Raw genomic sequence first — 21,857 nt, forward strand, 5'->3', positions numbered from 1 at the left:
GCTGTGGGTAATTATAACATCTAAAAATAAATAAAAAATAGATTTAAGTTTAAAACATTTAATGAATATTAAAATTAAAACAAAATTTTTGGGCTAATAGAATTTACCCGGTTTTTTAATGTCCTAAATAAAAATTTAGGACTTTAATTAGTTAATTAGGCCTAAAAGTTTAATAATATAAATATTTTGATATTTTTTATTTTTGCCAATATTTATAATTTTATAATTCAAATTTTATTATTTATTTACTAGTAATTTTAAAAAATAAAAATAAAATTAAAAATTAAAATGGGGAAATGGGTAGGGGATGGGGATTCCACCTCATCCCCGTCCCCTCCCCGAATAAGAAATTGGGTAAAAAAATTTCCCCGTCCCTTCTCCGAATAAGAAATTGGGTATGAAATTATCCCCATACCCTCCCCGAATAGGAAAAATCCTCGAGGGTACCCGTTTCCGTGGGAATTTTTGCCATCCCTATCAATTCCAATGTTCAGTACGATTTGCATAAAATAAAAAAATTTGCATGCAACAAATTATTCACCATGCATGGAGAGGCGATAGCAATTAACAAATTACTACAGACTAGTTAGCTTTTTACTATCTATGCTGTGTTTTAAACCTAACAATGATATCATTAGGATTGTTTTCTAATTCTGTAATCCGTTTTCGCAAAGGGAAATTGAAAAAAAAAAAGTCAATATGCTAATGGTTTCCTAATTCTAATCGGAAAATGATTTATCATGATATAATCAGCATAAATGTTCGCTTACCTTGTACAGTTCGAGTTAGTTACCTAATAATTAATTCTAGTTAGTCCATTTATTTTTAAAAATTACTTAAAACACTCTTATTATTTAAAAAGAAAAACATATTTTGTTGAAATTTCACAAAGAAATAAACTTTCTAGAATGGATACAAAGTAATCAAACAATATTCAATCAATCAATCAAGTAATTAAATCACAAAATCATTTAAACACTCCCAATAAATCAATACATGCATTAATTCCCAACAACTTCGAGTCGACATAAGCACTTCGAACATCAACTTCCTCCAATTGTAATTTATTAAAAGATGACTGTAATTAATAAAGATAAATAAAAAATTATAAATTAAATAAGCAATCACAAGACGTATAATTTTTATGAGGAATCCTTTGATCTTTATAGCCATTGTTTGAGACTGAGGCTAGGCAGCTATAACTTAAAATCTACAGTACTAAAGTATTTGGTAAACAGTAGCTGCTATATAGTTTAGAAGTTAAGTTGATTTGATTTTACACTTATATGATAAAAAAAAACCTATATATCTTCACTAATTTTGTCACAATTATTATTTAACAATTATATTTAGTACACAATATTAACTTTTATTTCATAGTTGCACTTTTTTTCCAATAGTAATTGTAACTTAAAAGATCTAACACCTCAATACCAAATAAGACCATAATTTAGGAAAAAATCTCAACATATGATTATATCCATGTGCAGATGAAACAATCATTATAAAAATAACGTGAGTTTATAATGATTCAAGAACACTTATGAAGCATCGTACTTGTAAACACTTTGCATCTAAATTATATTGCATCAACCCTCACAATCCTCACAAATTTATCAAACTTCGAATTCTCTTCATGTGATAAAATAAGAGTAATAGGATAATGGGTGTGTGGTTATTCTTCTCAGATTTGAAACTTACAATCTCAAAGGCCTCACATCAATAAACTTAGACAAATTTAAAAATGAGAGAAGAAAATAAGCTTGCTCACTTCTTCCAATAATGTTTCAGTCAACGTGAAGTCAACGAGCATTCAACACAACAACGTACACCGGATTACCCAGGATTCCAATCTCTCTCCAAATCCATTTCTATCTTATCTACAACTTAATTCCATTTATCACCTATCCTGATATTTTCGATTCTCCAGAATCCAAAAATAACATCCGTTCATCTACTTATGAAGTCAAAAATAGTAATAAGTGACTATTTCATCATTGAACCTATATCATTAATGGATTTTGACATAGGATTTTGATAAATCTTAATAAATTAGGTAATTCGATCGTTACTCAAATTAATAGAAACCAAATTAGTCATTTTTAATCTTCTATTTTTCTTGTTAGGATTAAGAATTTAATAGAAACCAAGTTAGTCAATTTTTAGATTTGGATACAGACCCTTGATTAATCTAGAACACAAATGATTCTCTATTTCAAATTGATGAAACTCTGTAATGGAGCAAACACACGATTTGCAATTTACAATTTGAAAACATGAGTTGGATCGTCGGATAATAATTCACTTTAATTACTATGAAAAGGGGTTCGAATATTTTCATATCATTGTTAATAAAATGTTTTTAAAAAATTATTTAAAAATAAATTTGACAAGTTATATTGATCACAATAAAAAAATAAAAAAAATGTACACTTAAAATGCGAACTTGAAGATATAAAATAAAATTTTAAATTACAAGTGCATCAACAACCATCACTATCTGCAACACCTATGATTCTCTATTTTTGTCATGGTTTATGAATCTTGATATGGAGCTGGAGTGGATCCGACCCATATCTGTCCGACGCATCACCGTGCCTACACTGATGATTACGAAAGAGTGAAGGATTTTATCTGTATAATTTATTGTGCCTTGTTGCGTGGGGGTTACCACTATTTGAAGATATCTCAGTGCTTTGATGTCTGACATGTCCTACTTCTCAGAAAGGTTTCAATAATAATTCATCCAAATGCTTATTGGGGTAATAGCCTCGTTGAAAATTTATGTAGATTCTTTTTTTTTTCAATTGGCATAAATTCGAAAGCTTTAACACATGTTCATCTACCGACCGACCCATAATCCTACCAAGCCTACCTATAACAAGGCATGATACTTGGCAAGTCGGCCAACTGTTTGATAAAATGCATCAATGAACGAATACTTGGCAAGTCAGCGGGAAGGCTTGTATATGAATTCTACAGCACGGAAGACACCAATAACAAGGAATGATACTGAAAGGTCTTGAAGTGTCCAAAATCAAAGAAGATCAATGGACAAGATTGAGAGCCAAGCATCAAGGGTCAAGATTGATCGTAGAATAAAACAATAGTGCACAACATACCTTATCGTCTTTGTATTCTAGCTACATCAATTCTTAGCCCTTACCGGCTGTAAATAGTATACTAGATCTCTGTATGAATTTGACATTGTGCTATCAATACAATTATGTCGCTTCACATAAGTGTTGTCCTTTATTCTCTTTGCACTTTTTTCTGAACCCTTGGCTTTAGTTTCCGTAAATTAATCTCTTTCACTCGAACTTAGCGTGCTCTAAACATTTCACTCTTGTATATGTCCCGGTTGTCAGTCTGATAAATTTAGCGTGCTCGGGATGTGGGAAAGGAATGTTTGAGTCTCTGTAGAATCTTAGGTGCTGTAGACTGATAAAACAACCCAAGACTCTGCCCCAAGACCTCAAGCCAATAGAACAAGATGCAGCAAGATCTTTAACTAAAAAGCTACGACTAAGATGAACCTATGGAACTAGACAATTAACTGATCGGAATTAAGAATCAAAAGAAGTAAATGAAATAGAGAACAAAAGAATCTTAACGTGGTTCAGCTAGATTTCTCTAGCTTACATCCACGGGAGGGAAAGAACACAGCTTTATTGATTTCCTTGAGATTTCTTAGAGAGTAATGCTTAGATTACCAAGAAAGATCACAACTAGCTTTATATAACCAGCTTCCTTCTTTCTCTTCAGGTCTCTCTGCTCTCCAATCAGTTGCTTCCACATCAGCTGTTCCATAACAGCTTCAGTTAACGAACCCAAAAATCTTCAGCACCTCACGTGAGTTCCTCATGCGTTTAACGACTTCTATCGAACTTTGCAAGTTGAACACAAGCACATGATATAAGCGTGCATCACTTAAATCTAAACAACAAACCCATACGTCGTTCAGAAGTGTATTTCTTTTACTCTTCAAAACGCAGGATCCTGTGCCGTTAAGCTTAAGTGTTTCCAGCTTCTAAACGCAAAGTCTTCTGCCGTTTTGGTTTTCTGGATTTGCTTTCACAAACAACAATTCTCCACCTTGAAACAAATCATCCATGGTTTCCCCCTCCACTTCCAGAATGAATTACCAGCAGCCAAGACCAGCTATGTCCAAGCAAACCTTGAACTTAGCTGTAGTGACTACTTTTGTTAACATGTCAGCATGATTTCTGTCTGTATGTATCTTCACCATTCTGACCACACCCATGGAAACTACATTTCTAATGAAATGCAGCTTGATGTTGATGTGCTTTGTTTTCTCATGATGAGCTGTGTTTTTACTCAAGTAAATGGCACTTGAGCTATCACATAATACATCAACTGTCTTCTGACTCATTCTAAGCTCAGCTATCAAGCCTTTCATCCATAAGGCTTCTTTTACTGCTTCAGCAGCTGCTGTATACCCAGCTTCTGTTGTTGATAATGCAACAACATGCTGGAGACTTGCCTTCCAGTTAATCAAACAACCATTCAGCATGTACAAATACCCTATGAGAGATCTTCTTCTGTCTAAGTCCCCTGCAAAGTCAGAATCAACAAAACCACTGATCCCCTCAGACTTGATTCCTGACTTTCTATAAACCAGCCCCTGGTTCAAGGTTCCACTTAGGTATCTCAACACCCATTTTACAACTCTCCAATGTTCTTTTCCAGGAGACACCATATATTTGCTAACTACACTTAGAGCATAAGAGATATCAAGCCTAGTTAGAACCATAGCATACATCATGCAGCCAACTGCATTAGCATAGGGAATTTTAGCCATCTCTAACTTTTCTTTTTCTGTCTTTGGACACTGCAGGCTGGAGAGCTTAAAATGTGTTGCTATTGGAGTCATCACAGGTTTACATGAGGTCATCCCAAAGGTTTCCAGTACCCTCCTCAGATATTTCTCTTGAGAAAGGAACATAATGCCTTTGCTTCTATCCCTCTTGATCTCCATGCCTAGTATCTTATTTGCTGACCCCAAATCTTTCATCTCAAATTCAGAGCTCAGCAAATTCTTTAAAGCTTCAATTTCTTCTCTTGACTTATAGGCTACCAACATATCATCTACATATAGTAACAGGTATATGTAGAGATTTGTACTTATTAGCTTGTAATATACACAGCAATCAAAACTGCATCTCAGGTATCCATGTGACAGCATGAACTCATCAAACCTGAGATACCATTGCCTTGGAGATTGCTTGAGCCCATACAGTGATCTTTTCAACAAGCAAACATGGTTTGGTTTCTCAAAATCCACATAACCCTCAGGTTGAGTCATAAGAATTTCTTCATGTAGTCTTCCATGTAAAAATGCAGTCTTGACATCAAGTTGATCAAGCTCTAAGTCATGAACTGCAGTCATTGCTAACAATACCCTTATGGGGGCATGTCTGACCACAGGGGAGAATACCTCTTTAAAGTCAACTCCTTCCCTTTGAGTGTACCCCTTAGCTACCAGCCTAGCTTTGTACCTGCTAGGTTCACTAGCTGTGAGGCCTTCTTTGACTCTGAAACCCACTTGTAACCCACTGTCCTTCTGTTACCAGCCTTCTCAACCAATATCCAAGTGTGATTCTTTTTCAGGGAGGCTATCTCTTCATTCATAGCTTCCTGCCATTCTGATTGTTTTGAGCTTTGAATTGCTTCAGCATAACTCTTGGGCTCATCTACATCAATGTCATGTGAAGCAGCTAGTGCATATGCTATCAGATCAGCATATCCATATCTCTGTGGTGGTCTGATTTGTCTCTTTTCTCTATCTTTTGTCAGCTAATACCCTTGTACTTGAGTCTGCCTTTGAGATTGTGGTTGAGGGTCACTGCATTCATCATGATCTTCACTGTCTTGATCTAAACTTTCACCCCTCTCAGATTTCTTTGAATCAGGGTGCTCCACCTCAAGTTGGATGTTATCTTGCACTTGAGGTTTCTGAGTTTTCAACCCAACATCCTTTCTGACTTCCAAAACAGCCTTCTCATTAAATGCCACATCTCTGCTTATTATGCACCTTGGAGGTTCTAGATCAGTACACCATAGTTTGTATCCTTTAACTCCATCAGGATAGCCTAGGAACTGACCTTTAAGAGCCCTAGGTGCTAGCTTCCCTTGATTTACATGTGCATAAGTAGGGCATCCAAACACTTTAAGATTGACATAGCTTGCTGGTTTTCCATGCCATATTTCAAATGGAGTCTTAAAGTCTAGAGCAGCAGATGGACTCAAACTCACCAGATAGTTTGTTGTTAATAAGGTTTTTGCCCAGAGGCCTTTTGGAAGCTTTGCTTGCACCAGCATGCACCTCACCTTATCCATCAGGGTCCTGTTAATTCTTTCTGCCAATCCATTATGCTGAGGTGTTAACCTCACTGTTTTGTGCCTTGCTATCCCCTCATTTGCACAGTAGCTGCTAAATTGCTGATTGCAGAACTCAAGTCCATTATCTATTCTTAATTTCTTAACCTTCTTTCCTGTCTGATTCTCAACTAAGGTTTTCCATTCTTTAAACTTGTTAAAGACTTGATCTTTGTGCTTCAATACATAGACCCAAACCCTTCTTGAGTGATCATCAATTATTGACAAAAAATAAATGTTTCCACCTAATGAGCTTGTCTGTGCAGGTCCCCAGAGATCAGAGTGTATGTAATCTCGGATGCCAATAGATTTGCTGGTTGAGTGTTTGAAACTGTGTCTTGTGGACTTCCCAAATACACAATCTTCACAAAAATCTAACTCATCTATCTTATCCTTCCCCAGAACTCCTTGTTTCTCAAGTTCTTTTAATCCCTTAACACTCATATGCCCCAATCTTAGATGCCACAGCCTGGTGCTAACCCCACCAGTGCTAACAATCACATCTGTTATACCTGTAACTGCCTCACCATCTAGGACATATACTCTATTTCTTTTTTAACCTTTCATCACTATCTTAGAGCCCTTCATGATCAACAATCTACCAGATTCAAGCTTAATACTAAACCCATTCTGATCTATCAAACCTAGTGAGATTAAGTTCCTTTTTAAGTCAGGAACATATCTGACCTCTCTAAGTTCCCATGTTGTCCCATCATGAAGCCTAAGACTCACATTTCCCATGCCTATGACTTTACATATAGCATTGTTACCCATCATTACTTTTCCCCCATCTAAATCATGGTAATCAGAAAAATAAGTTTTAAATGGGCACATATGAAATGTGCAACTAGAATCTAGTATCCATTTACCTCTCTGGAGATCCTCTGTAGCCACACACACACCAGCAGATTCATGACCTTCTTCCTCCATTGTAGCTGCATCACCATTTCTTTCCTTGCTTGTGCTCTTCAGTTCTTGACAGTCTCTCTTAAAGTGACCTTCTTTGTTACAATGAAAGTACTTCTTGTTTTGTGATTTAGACTTGTCTTGCTTTTGTTTCTTCTTCTTTCCATTATTCTTGTTAAACTTACCCTTAATTGATAACCCTTCAGCATGCATCATATTCCTTGATTTTTCTTTTAGCCCTCTAGTATTCAAGACAGCCTTAACCTCATTTAATGATAAGGTTGATCTTCCATACATAAGGGCATCGACAAGATTTGAATAAGACTGTGGTAGAGAGCTCACCAGAAGCAATGCCTTTCCTTCATCATCCAGCCCTTCGTCAATGGTTTCAAGTGTGTCACACACTTGATTGAATTCATCAATATGATCATCCAGAGAGGACCCTTCAGCCATCTTCAGTGTGAACATCCTTCTTTTGATATACAACCTATTAGCCAAAGATTTAGTCATATAAATCTTTTCTAATTTGGCCCATAAGTCTGTAACAGTTTTCTCTTTAGCAACCTCCCTTATCACTGAGTCACCAAGGCTCAATATGATGGTGCTTCTGACCTTCTTGTCAATCTCGGCTGCCATTTCAGGTGTCTTGGAGAATGATTCTTCTTTTCCTTCCTTCTTGGTGACAGGTTCAAGTGCATCTCTTAACCCATGTGTTATCAGCAAGGCCTCTATCTTCACCTTCCACATGTTGAAATCATTCTTGCCAGTAAACTTCTCAAGATCGATCTTGGTTGAAACCATACTTGTCTTTGGTTGTAGATCCAGATCTGATACCAATTGTAGAATCTCAGGTGCTATAGACTGATAAAACAACCCAAGACTCTGCCCCAAGACCTCAAGCCAATAGAACAAGATGCAGCAAGATGTTTAACTAAAAAGCTACGACTAAGATGAACCTATGGAACTAGACAATTAACTGATTGGAATTAAGAATCAAAAGAAGTAAATGAAACAGAGAACAAAAGAATCTTAACATGGTTCAGCTAGATTTCTCTAGCTTACATCCACGGGAGGGAAAGAACACAGCTTTATTGATTTCTTTGAGATGAATTAGAGAGTAATGCTTAGATTACCAAGAAAGATCACAACTAGCTTTATATAACCAGCTTCCTTCTCTCTCTTCAGGTCTCTCTGCTCTCCAATCAGTTGCTTCCACATCAGCTATTCCATAACAGCTTCAGTTAACGAACCCAGAAATCTTCAGCACCTCACGTGAGTTCCTCATGCGTTTAACTACTTCTAACGAACTTTGCAAGCTGAACACAAGCACGTGATATAAGCGTGCATCACTTAAATCTAAATGACAAACCCATACGTCGTTCAGAAGTGTATTTCTTTTATTCTTTAAAACGCAGGATCCTGCGCCGTTGAGCTTAAGTGTTTCCAGCTTCTAAACGCAAAGTCTTCTGCCGTTTTGGTTTTCTGGATTTTCTTTCACAAACAACAGTCTCCATGGGACTCGAATTTTGTGCTCCAAAAAAAAGTTGACGACACGTACAAACCTACCAGTAGGTGCCCAAAGCATTGGGGGCAGTGAAATACTTTTCTTGAACTTGAAGTTTTGTTTAATAAATTAAATCATATTCTTTTAGTGTAGTTAGACTTCTTAGCCTGCAGCCAAACCATTGTTCTACCTAAACACATGCAAAAAAAGAGAAAGTATTAAACAAAGATCATCAGTAGCATTTTTTGGAAGAACTAAATCAACTCTACCCATGGAAACAAGATGACTACAACAATTTTCTCAAAAAAAAAAAAAATATCTAAGAAAAGCATATAAGATTCTTACACTTATTACATGAATTTGAATTAATTATCAATGAAAGCAAACGAAATTAACTTAAGTTTCTTATCCTTTTACTCAATGTGTCTCTTATCTTGAGTAATCTGGTAACAATATCTTTTGCATTAATCCTCTTTTCCGGTGATTCCATTGTACACTCCAGAGCCAAACTAAAGATAGACAACAGACATTGCTCATTTGATGCAAAATGTTTTTCCTCTCCACTTAGCTGAGCTTTGTCCACAACTTCCACTAATGAAGTAGGAAGCAAGGCATTAACCCAACGCTTTAAGCTCAATTCTGCAACAAAAATTTCATCTGTGGGTTTTTTCTTGGTAAAAGTTTCCATCAACATAATCACATAGCTGTAAACATCACTTTTTGTAGATACTTCTCCTTCTATGCCGTACTTTATGAATCAAATTAATTTCACAATTAGATAAATAATCAATAAAATTTTGATGTGAGGATCGTAAAAATCAATAAGTTGCAAAATTTAAAATGAACTAAAAAAAAGTTGTTTGAAGCAAACCTGGTGCCATATAACCTATAGTGGCAAGGGTTTTTGTTCGCATCGTAGACTCATCTTCTCCACTTAAAAGCTTTGCTATGCCAAAATCACTCAAATGAGCAACCATATTTTCATCCAACAACACATTATTAGGCTTTAAGTCACAATGAATGATACGAGTTGAATGATCGAAGTGGAGATATTTTAAAGCTGATGCAACGTCAATCATTATGTTCAACCTATGAAATATATTCAGCATGTAATTGCTAGAATGCAGCCAATCCTCCAAGCTCCCGTTGGACATGTATTCTAGGACTAATGCTTTGAAGTCATCGCTCGAGCAACTGCTGATAACTTTGATAAGGTTTCGATGGCGAATATTTTTTAACACTTCACATTCAGCCTCAAAACTCTTCAATGCGCTTGCACATTGCTGGTGAAACACTTTTACTGCAATCTTCATCCCATCTTCAAGTCTTGCTCCATAAACGGAACCAAAACCTCCTCTGCCAATTATGTTGTTTTCAGCAAAATTATCTGTTGGTTGTAAAAGTTCTAAGTATGAAAATCTTCTTTGTGTTGCTTGTGATGACAAGACATTATCATTTGACAACACTGTGCATCTTTTTCCACATTCGATCAGCTTAGATTTGAGAGCTAGAGTGATTGCTATCGTTAGAGCAATACTCAATGGCAAAACAATCACAATGAGAAGTATCTTTTTCCTTGATTTATGTTCTGTCCTAGGCTTGCTAAATTTGCATGGTTGGACTTGAAGATTTGGTAAACCACACAATAACTCATTGCCCATAAATGACTCAGCTGTGAAGTTGGTAAAAATTCCTCCCCTAGGAATCTCACCTTCAAGTTTATGGAAAGAGAGATTTAACTCTCGAAGGTAAATGAGTTTCTCCATGGATGTTGGAATAGACCCAGAGATTTTATTATTTGACAAATTCAAAACTTCCAAACTTATCAAGTCACCAAATGATTCAGGAATTGGGCCTTCCAATCTATTATATGCTAGGTCCATAAATTGAAGATCTTTCAATCCTCCAATTGTGGTTGGGATATCACCGGATAAGTTATTTTTTGATAAATTTATTCTTACAAGCACCTTCAAATTTCCTATGTCTAAAGAAAGAGGACCAACCAAGAAATTTGATGAAAAGTCAAAGAACAAGATGTCTTTTAGGCTCCAGAAAGTTGAGGGAATGACAGAAGTAAATCTATTGGACCCTAAATAGAGAGATCTTAGAGAAGTGAGATTACATAAGCATGAAGGTATAGATCCTGAAAGCTTATTGCCAAGTAAGACCAATTCAGCCAGCCTATCTAGATGGCAAAGCTCATCTGGGAATGAACCTACCAACTTATTGAATGTAAGAAATAAGCCTTGGAGTTTCTGTAGTTGGCCGAATGTAGTTGGGATTGGTCCGGTCAATTTATTGCCTTCTAATGTCAAGGCCAACAAGTTGCTTAAATTGCCAATTGCTCGAGGAATGTTGCCAATAATACTGCAATTGGCGATGAGAAGTATTTTCAAAGACATGGAAAGATTACCTATTGAACTTGGAAGGAAGCCGTCAAGTGGATTTCCATTTAAGTTTAAGGATCTTAATTTCTTGCAATTTGCCAAAGAGGAAAGAAAGCTCAATTTTGAGGTTGAAGATGTCTAGATTTCGAAGATTAGCGATTTCGTGGGGTATCTCACCTGGTAAATTAACATAGATGCAAAAAATCTCACTTACAAGATCTTATCTAAATTATTCAAGAAAGATAATAAGTGATAAATTAAAATATTTATATAGTATTGTGAACATGTCGTGGAGTTTGTTGTAGCCGAGATATATCCCTTTGAGCATAGTCAAGTTGCCGATTTCTTTTGGTATTGTACCGGATAAATTATTGAACCGCAAATTTAATTTTTGCAGTTCTTTGCACTTTGATAAAGCAGAAGGAATTTTGCCATGAAACATGTTTTTGTTTAAGAAAAGGGCTTTCAAATAAGGAAGATAGTTGCAAATATTTTTCGGAAGCTCACCAGAAAATCTGTTATTGGTCAAACGAATTTCTACTATTGAAGACATGTTGAAGACGAAGGAAGACACTGAACCAGAGAGCTGGTTATTTGTGAAGTCAAGAAATTTTAGCGTATGCATGGTGTAGATGGAGGGGGAAACGTTTCCAGAAAGCTTGTTATGACTAAGATTAAGCGTTGTGAGTGAAGAGAGGTTTCCAAGTTGAGGAGGGATGGTGCCTTGTAGATTGAATTGAGAAATATCTAAGGCTGTGACTCTATGGCTATTGACATCACAAGTGATGCCAATCCAGGTACAAACAGAGGTATTCGAGGTCCAATTATGGGCTAAAAGGTTGGTCGGATCATAAATTATATGATCTTTCAGGGCAAGAAGAGCTTGTTGGTCTGTGGTAATATTGCTGCTTGCTGCTGCTGCTGCTGCAACAACCAAGCAAAGAAGCAGGCAGTGGGTTAATGACACAGTGATCATACTGAGACTAAGGTTTCTCTCCATGAAAGATTGCTATGTTTGTTACTGGTTAATTTGGTAATGCAAGGTGTTTCGACTGCTGAAGATATATATAATGCAAATGTCGATCTCGTGGTGTTTGTGATTGTAACTAAGCAAGACTGGAAGAGTGAACCGGCTGGTAGTATTCACATCACTCAGTGCTGGTCAATTTAGGTACTTGTTTTTACATCATGGCGTCATCTCATCAAGTCAAGAAGAATTGGATGCATTAGTTTTGCTATCAATGCTCAATTGTTATTATCTTCTTTCTTTGGAGAGTTTTCTGTAGCCACAAACTTGCATTTTAGATAATTGATTCCACAAGTATCAATTATTATTTTTTCTTTTAAAGGGAGAGAATATGCACCCGTTAAAAATGCCATCGCAAAAGTTTTTAATTAATTTTTTAGTAAATCGGAAAAAAATTAATTTTTATTTGCTAAAAAAAATTTATATTGCCAAAAAATAAACTTAATAATTCTTATGGACCGATTTATCTTTGACACCCACTTCTGCAAGCACCCTTTCTCTTCAACTTCTCCTTTTTATATATATATATATATTGCCACTTCTACAAGCACCCTTTCTCTTTCTCCAAATATTTGATAATTAAGGTTATTTTCAACAACCAAAAAGTTAAATGAAGCAAAAAAATTGAAGTAGTTTTTCAATGGAGATCATCAGCCATTGCCTTATTAAAATGATATGATTATGTAGAGTGGATTGTATGAGTATAATGTACAAGTCCTTTTACTTTCCATAAAAGCCAAGAGTCGAAAGTCAAAATTGAATTTCAGCAAGGGAACATTATTACTGTTATCGTTTATTGTTTTTTTTCCATCTTTTCAGCAACTGACAAGTAAATTTCAAGTGATGTATCACTCATCAGCATTGCTGGAATGATTGTAATCGTCAGTTTAACTCATCCCTCTTAATTTTTATATATTTTGTTTCTGCAAAACTACCGTAAATCAAAGATGTCATAATTTTTTTTTTTAAAAAAAGCATCTGAGATCATCAAAACCTAACTATAATGATCATGGTCATACCTGTATATTTTCCAATAAAAACTGCAGGTAACTTGTTCTTCCTCCACACATGTGCCATATAACATTAAAGAGGGTCAATTTTATTGGCAATGAGATTCCTCTGCTTCATTCTATTCTCTGGTTGCTATTCAATCTCCGTAATGAATAAATGAAGAGTTTATTGTAACTGAGTTTTCTCAATCACAGTAATGTGTTACTGTTATTCATCATAGGAGATCGTCTTATAAGTTATAACATTAGATTCCCTGAGTATTAGCATTACATTAAACATAGTAAGCCATCAAATCTAGTCTTTGTTAAATTGGCCCTTCTTTCAACTAAAGCTAACGTAACCAAAAGACTAGAGTCATCACTAGATGGTCTAGACGACAGTAAGATTGTGTGCGCTGCTTAATCTTTTTAACACCATCACTTATGGCAGGTATCTTGACTCTCTGTATAGGTAACATAGTTGAAAACCAAAGAAAAAACAAAAAGGTTTCCTCTTTCTTTCACTTGAAGTAAAAGCAAAAGCAAAAGCAAATCCGGGGCTGAGCTTATTAATTACAGTACTATAAAAGAGCTTACCATAAAATTCAGCTTAATACTAAATTCAAATCCTAAACACTGACCTCTTTCCTATGCTTGCATTGTATTGGTTTTGAATTCAGTTGCAACTCATTTGCCAAAACTTTTTCGCTTGCCTATTTTGCTCAGAACAATAAAAGAATTTTTATACATACATTAACTTTTGTTCCACATGAATTTAAAATGCGCATATCACCCAAACTTTAGGAAAAAAAAAAAAGATCAAAAATAGTTTATTAAAGTTTGGTCTTTTGGCAATATTTCAAAACACCCTCATACGAAAATCAATAATTATGCATACATAATGTACCTGCATTTTAAAATACGAATTTGAACTTATAAAATAAAATTGTACCTTGTGGGTGAGTGCATCAACGACCACCAGCTTCACTAATCCGTTAAACAACCCAATAAAAAGTGAAAATTAAAATAGTAATTTATAAACAAATTAAAATAATAATAATAATCAATAGCCTTGTTCAGTTTGTAGAAATGTATACCGGTTAAATGGTGCGAAGCCAGTGATCATCATTTTGAGTCAAACTGCAGCCTAGAGTTCAAATTTTTCTGTCTGAAATTAGTAGTACTGGATTAGTGTATTTATGGGTTTCCAAGCAGAAAATAAAAGAAAATAATATGTGCATGTTTAATTTACTTCATAAACATTTTGTTTATATTTATTTGTGGTTACTTTATAATTGCCTACTGGTATGCCTTTTTTATCTTTTTTAATTTCTTAAAAGAATTTCTTCCTTATACTCAGCTTGCAAAGGAAGTACGAAATTACTAATCCTACGGTATCCAAACTTAAAACTGTAAGGAATAAGGAGAAATCTCAATCAAGTACAACAAAAATTAAAGAAAAAAAAATTCCCAAAGTTGAGGACACAAACCTACCAATAGGTGTCTAAAGCATTGGTGGCAATGAGATACAATTCTTGAACTTGAAGTTGGGTTTAATAAATTAAATCATACGCTTTTAGCGTAGCTTGACTTGTTAGCCTGCAGCTAGACCACTATTCTACCTAAATGCATGCAAAAAAAGACAAAAGTATATAACAAAGATCAAAAATTGCATTTCTTGGAAGAACTAAATAAACTCTGCCCATTAAAAAAAGATGACTGCAACAGTTTTCTCAAGAAAAAAATATCAAAAGAAAAGATAAACGATTCTTACACTTATTACATGAATTCAAAGTAACTATCAATGAAAGCAAACAAAATTAACTTAAATTTCCTATCCTTTTACTCAATGTGTCTCTTATCTTGAGTAATCTAGTAACAATATCTTTTGTATTGATCCTCTTTTCCGGTGATTCCATTGTACACTCCAGAGCCAAAATAAAGATAGAGAACAGACATTGCTCCTTTGCGGCAAAATGTTTTTCCTCTCCAATTAGCAAAATTTTGTCCACAACTTCCACTAATGAATTAGGAAGCAAATCATTAACCCAACGCTTTAAGCTCAATTCTCCAACAAAAATCTCATATGTGGGTTTTTTCTTGGTAAACGTTTCCATCAACATAATCCCATAGCTGTAAACATCACTTTTGGTAGATATTTCTCCTTCTATGCCACACTCTATGAATCAAATTATTTCATAATTAGATAAATAATCAATAACATTTTGATATGAGGATCGTAAAAATCAATAATTTGGAAATTTTAAAATAAACTAAAAAAAAAGTTGTTTCAAGCAAACCTGGTGCCGTATAACCTATAGTGGCAAGGGTTTTTGTTCGTATCGTAGACTCATCTTCCACTTAAAAGCTTTGCTATGCCAAAATCACTCAAATGAGCAACCATATTTTCATCCAACAACACATTATTAGGCTTTAAGTCACAATGAATGATACGAGTTGAATGATCGAAGTGGAGATATTTTAAAGCTGATGCAACGTCAATCATTATGTTCAACCTGCGAAAAATATTAAGCACATAATTGCTAGAATGCAGCCAATCCTCCAAGCTCCCGTTGGATATGTATTCTATGACTAATGCTTTGAAGTCATCGTTCGAACAACTGCTAATAACATTGATAAGGTTTCGATGGCGAATATTTTTATCACTTCACATTCAACTTCAAAACTCTTCAATGTGCTCGCACATTGCTGGTGAAACACTTTTATTGCAATCTTCATCCCATATCCTACTAAATATCATATTAGTCCCTACTCCATCCACCCATAAGTTAATCCTAATGGCCTTATAAAATCACACCTCATATCCTACTAATGTACCATAGAAATTCAATGGATGAAAAAAGAAATTATTAGGCTAAAATCTCTAGCTACGATGCATCCAATCAGAAAGGATGGAGGAAAAGCACAATACCAATTACTCAAAAATTGAAGGCTTTCTATGGAAAATAGGTAATGCACTTGAGGCTTCGTTATTCGGTTTTTTAATATCTTGCTCTACCATGGCGAAGACACGTGGCTTTTTCCTTTGGTTCTCGGCATAATCTATGTTACCACTGCGCTTTTTTGGGCAATATATAACCTTATGCCCAATCTGTCCACAGCCAAAACAAGCTCCTATCTTTAAATAGCACGTGCCATTATGGTACTTGTCACAACGATTATAGAATGGTTTGTTCTCTTGAATAGACCTACCATTAGAGTCCTTATGTTCACCTTCGCTACCATTACTATCATGTTTTATTGGCTGGTTATTGTGTCTATTAGATTGTGCAACTTGAGATTGAATTATATCCTTCTCTGCAATAATCGCACGATCCACCAAATCGGCATAATTATTAAGCTTAAGGATGGTCAACCGTCTTTTGATGTTTGGATGTAACCCTTCCAAGAATTTCCTACACTTTCTACCCTTATTAGCAACTAAGGTAGGAGAAAAACGAGATAGAGCAATAAATTGCTCCTCATACTCCGCAACAGACTTTGTTCCTTGAGTCAATTTTAGGAAGTCAACCTCCATCTGATGTCGAACTCGTTCAGGAAAATATTTTTCATGAAAAGCCTCCAGAAATAACTCCTAAGTAATAGGTGCATCTTGCAACCCGGCCCTCAAAAGACGAGATTTGGCATCCCACCAGTGGTCTGCCTCGCCCTGAAGGACAAATGAGGCCAATATCACCCTCTGATCATCATTACAACCCATAGCCATAAATATCTTCTCCATCTATTTTAGCCATGCCTCAGCAACCATAGGATTGGCAGTCCCCTGAAAGGTAGGTGGTCTCAATTTCCTAAACCGCTCTAAGCTCATCATACCTCCCCGATCTCTTCCACCACATTGTCTTTCAACTGGCACATTCTCTTGTGCCCCAACTTTACCTCTAGCCATATCTTGAATCAACTTACTTTGTTGTTCCATCAATCTAACAATTGCGCGCATCATAGGATTCCCTTCGTTAGCCATCTCGCGTAAGGTTAGGTCAGCGTCATCAGCGATACCTAAAACATCTCTCAAGCTAGAGGCATGCCTAGCACCTCCCCTACGCGACATCTTTTGACTATAACACGAAGAATATAAATAAATAAATAAATAAAACGGTAAATAATTCATAGTTAAAGGCCTTGCTAGTGCGCAAAGAACTGAGTAAGTAGTATAACTGAGAAAAGTTAGTGATTGACAACAAGAGCAAACAAATATTTCATTCTACGTTAATACCAAAATCCTATATCAAGGAGTTATTACAAAGTCACAAGCAACTAGAAAATCAAAAAGACCAAAATTACTCCTCGCCTTAAAGATCTACTCTTTCCGATAACCTCATGGCAAGCAATACCATTGAACTAATTGATTGTGCTTAAGAAATCTAGCCTCAAATAAAGTCTACAGAATCCCAAACCTAATGCTCTGATACCACAATTGTAACACCCCAAATCTAACACGTGTGGAGCACGTGAAGAAAGAGGTTACTTACAAATCATAATCTTTACTCATAAGTTTCAAACTGAAATACCTCAAATTCTTATTCAAATAAATCCACAAATTCAAACGTCTAATACTAAATAATCTCTCCCGAGGACATAAAAAAAATAACAAAAGTCTCAAACTCCAAATTACACATTCATAACAAAAATAACCTAAATAGAAACATGAGTCTATTCCTCCTCTTATTCAAATGGCAAACGGAAACAGAAAATTACTAACTCCAAAGCTAAGTGCACCTCTCAAAAGAAACTTAATATGCAAAAAGTAATGACGAGGGGTGAGCCGTCAACTCGGTTAGTAAAATTATTCCTAACACACTAGGCTTATCGATACCAAAAATATTGCAAGCCTTCTTTTAATTAAAACATATATCATAATCCATAAATTTCATAAATATATTGCAAGCCTTCTTTTAATTAAAACATAAATCGTGCCAATATAAACCCTAGATAGAGTGATTGGGAATCTTGTGGAGAATAAGGGGAATAAACTTACCAATCGCTTTGATTCTCTCTTAACTAAATGTTTGAATTGAAATGCAAGTTATGCAACCCAAGAGGGGGGGTGAATTGGGTTTTTAAAATTTATGCAATACAATTCGTACAACAATTTAATCTATTGCCTTAATCAAATCAAAAATAATAAATTCAATTAAGCACAATATTTAAAAGAGTAAGGGAAGAGAAAACAAACACAAGGATTTTTACGTGGTTCGGCTATCTCCGCCTACGTCCACACCTCCAAGCTCACCCGGCTTGAGGATTTTCATTATCCAAGCCTCCCAAGGCTTCAAATGTTTACAATTGACTTCCAAGGTGTCAATGGACCTTTACAACAAGAGATTATCTCCCCAATCTCTTCACCACAAGTATTTCTCACACTTGTACACTCACAATTTGATGAAAAATGAAAATCACAATAATGAAACTCTCTTTAAGAGTAGATAACAAATTATAGCTCAATGATGATTCAATAAATGATGATTTGCGAAATGGAATCTCAATATATGTTATATGATCTTGTTTTTCCTTGTATTGATTCTTAGAATGAAGTTTGAGTTGAGTTTTTATAGTTAAAACCCGAAAACTAGCCGTTATAGGCAAATTCCCGTGCCCAAGCGGTTAGCCGCTTGATTATCCGGCTAGCCGCTCAGGAACAGTGATATTACCGTTATTTTTGAATTTGATACAGTAACACTGTTCGCTAAAATTACACTTTGGCCCAAAACTTTCTATAATTATGCTATGCCCCAAAACGTCATAAAACTTTACAAATAAGTCCAATTTCAGAATTTCCTAAAAATAGTTGACTTTCCAAAACTTTCTAAAATTATGATATGGCCCCAAAGATATTATTATTTCGTAAAAAGGTCATTTTCAACATAATACCCATATTTTTTAAAGTTCTCAAAATCTTTCACTTTAGTCCAAAATATTCATAAATTATAGTATGGCCCAAAACATTTCAAATATTTGTAAAAACGTCCAACTCCGAAATTTAATAATAATACTTATTAAAATCAAAGATTTCAAAACTTAGTATTTAAGTCCAAATTACTCAAATCCACAAAATACTTTACTTTATAAAAATAAAACCTTTTAGTTTATGAAAAGTATTTAATTAAATTAATCTCTTGAGCTTCTCAAATGCTAAATCATGAATCAATTAAATCATACCGGCTTTACAAGAATTTATCGCACTAATTTGTCCGTTGAGCTCTAAACTTTATTCTTGATTTCGTCGTTCTCCGTTGAGTGTCTTGACCTTGATTTCACTTGATTCACTTGCATAAATATTACCCTTTAAAAACTAGTGAAAATGTGAAATACAATATTTATTAAATCACTTAATACATATGTTTGTTATCATCAAAATTACAATATGTGTAACCCTTTAGGCTAACATGAATCCTAGGGTTTGGGTAAGAGTGTAATGAGCAGCATAGAAGAAGAAGAAACGCCGTGCTTTTAGGGTTATGGAAGGAGAAAAATATGAATTTATAGGGAGTCTTAAGAAACCCTATTGAATTTGGAAAAATAACCCTTTCCTAAAAATTATCCCATGAATAACCCTTTTTATAAGGGCAAAAACGTCATTTATAAATTCCATTAAAAAAATAAATAAAATAATAAAAATTTGGGTGTTACAGACTGGTAGTATTCACGTCACTCATCAAGTTAAGAAGAATTGGATGCATTAGATTTGCTATCAATGCACAATTGTTATTATCTTCTTTCTTTGGCAAGTTTTTTGAAGCCACAAACTTGCATTTTAGATAATTGATTCTACAGGAAAGTGAATAGTATAGAAATTGCCATATTTGTCTTGTATTTGTCTTTACGTGAAATTAGGGTTCTCTCTTGATATAATTTTTCTGACTAAATATACTCACATGATTGATAGTTAATAAATAAAAATATAATAAATAAGTACATATTGATTGTACACAAATAAAAGTACATTTGTTTCAAAAAATCTTTCAAAGTTCAAATATTATAAGATTATAAGATGATCCTTTCCCATGAGAATGAAATTTATATATACTTCCTTTTGTATCTTCAATTTTAAATTTTATGGACCTAATGATATAAATTTGAGTAGTCAAATATTGATATTTTCGTATTTAATACTATATTAAGCATTAATTATTATATTTTTTTTAAAGGGAGGTATATGCACCCATAAAAAATGCTATCACATAAGTTTTTAGTTAATTTTTTGGTAAATCGGAAAAAAATTAATTTTTACTTGCTAAAAAATTTTTATATTGCTAAAAAATAACCAAAATAATTCCTATGGACCGATTTATCTTTGACACCTACTTCAGCAAGCACCCTTTCTCTTCAACTTCTCCTTTTTTTTTTTTGCACATAAATTTGTTAAATGTTCTTTACTCTTTCTCCAATTATTTGATAATAAAGGTTATTTTCAACAACCAAAAAGTTAAATGAAGAAAAAAATTGAAGTAGTTTTTAAATGGAGATCATCAAACATTTATTAAAACGATATCATTAAGTAGAGTGGATTGTATAATATACAAAGTCATTTCAACAAGAGAACATTATCACTGTTATTGTTTATTGTTTTTTTTTTCATCATTTCAGCAACTGACAAGTAAATTTCAAGTGATTTATCACTCATCAGCATTGTTGTAATGATTATAATCTTCAGTTAACTCATCCCTCTTAATTTATATATTTATATGTATATATATACAAAAATGTTTCAGTCTGGAATTTTAAAGTGCGGGAAAATCCGGTAAAACGTTAAAACCGCATGGTTTAAAAGGCTTAAAACTGTAAGCCTTTAACACCGTGCGGTTTTAAAGCTTTTTCATACTTTCCCACACTTTAAAATTCCGGACAAAAAAACTACTAATATATATATATATATATATACATGTTCATCTACCGACCGACCCATAATCCTACCAAGCCTACCTATAACAAGGTATGATACTTGGCAAGTCGGCGGGAAGGCTTGTATATGAATTCTACAGCACGGAAGACACCAATAACAAGGCATGATACTGAAAGGTCTTGAAGTGTCCAAAATCAAAGAAGATCAATGGACAAGATTGAGAGCCAAGCATCAAGGGTCAAGATTGATCGTAGAATAAAACAATAGTGCACAACATACCTTATCGTCTTTGTATTCTAGCTACATCAATTCTTGGCCCTTACCGGCTGTAAATAGTATACTAGATCTCTGTATGAATTTGACATTGTGCTATCAATACAATTATGTCGCTTCACATAAGTGTTGTCCTTTATTCTCTTGGCTTTAGTTTCCGTAAATTAATCTCTTTCACTCGAACTTAGCGTGCTCTAAACATTTCACTCTTGTATATGTCCCGGTTTTCAGTCTGATAAATTTAGCGTGCTCGGGATGTGGGAAAGGAATGTTTGAGTCTCCATGGGACTCGAATTTTGTGCTCCAAAAAAAAGTTGAGGACACGTACAAACCTACCAGTAGGTGTCCAAAGCCTGAAGCCAAACCACTGTTCTACCTAAACACATGCAAAAAAAGAGAAAGTATAAAACAAAGGTCATCAGTAGCATTTTTTGGAAGAACTAAATCAACTCTACCCATGGAAACAAGAAACTACAACAGTTTTCTCAAGAAAAAAAAAATGTCAAAGGAA

At 34.6% G+C, this 21,857-nt stretch overlaps 1 protein-coding gene across 6 annotated transcripts in view; it reads right to left on the reverse strand.

Annotated features, from left to right (window-relative positions):
* Nucleotides 1-21,857, reverse strand: part of LOC107175384 (probable LRR receptor-like serine/threonine-protein kinase At3g47570) — a 139,635-nt gene that overhangs the window by 114,296 nt on the left and 3,482 nt on the right. Inside the window, exon 3 of one of the 6 annotated variants that reach the window (XM_052433891.1) lies at nucleotides 10,777-11,024. The exons of the other annotated variants lie outside the window; for them this stretch is intronic. Within the exon in view, the coding sequence (XP_052289851.1) occupies nucleotides 10,777-11,024 (248 nt within the window). The remainder of the gene's footprint in view (nucleotides 1-10,776; nucleotides 11,025-21,857) is intronic. 6 annotated transcript variants of the gene reach the window in all.

The sequence above is a fragment of the Citrus sinensis genome, chromosome 9 (genome assembly GCF_022201045.2).
Source record: "Citrus sinensis cultivar Valencia sweet orange chromosome 9, DVS_A1.0, whole genome shotgun sequence".
In the NCBI taxonomy this organism is placed as follows: domain Eukaryota; kingdom Viridiplantae; phylum Streptophyta; class Magnoliopsida; order Sapindales; family Rutaceae; genus Citrus; species Citrus sinensis.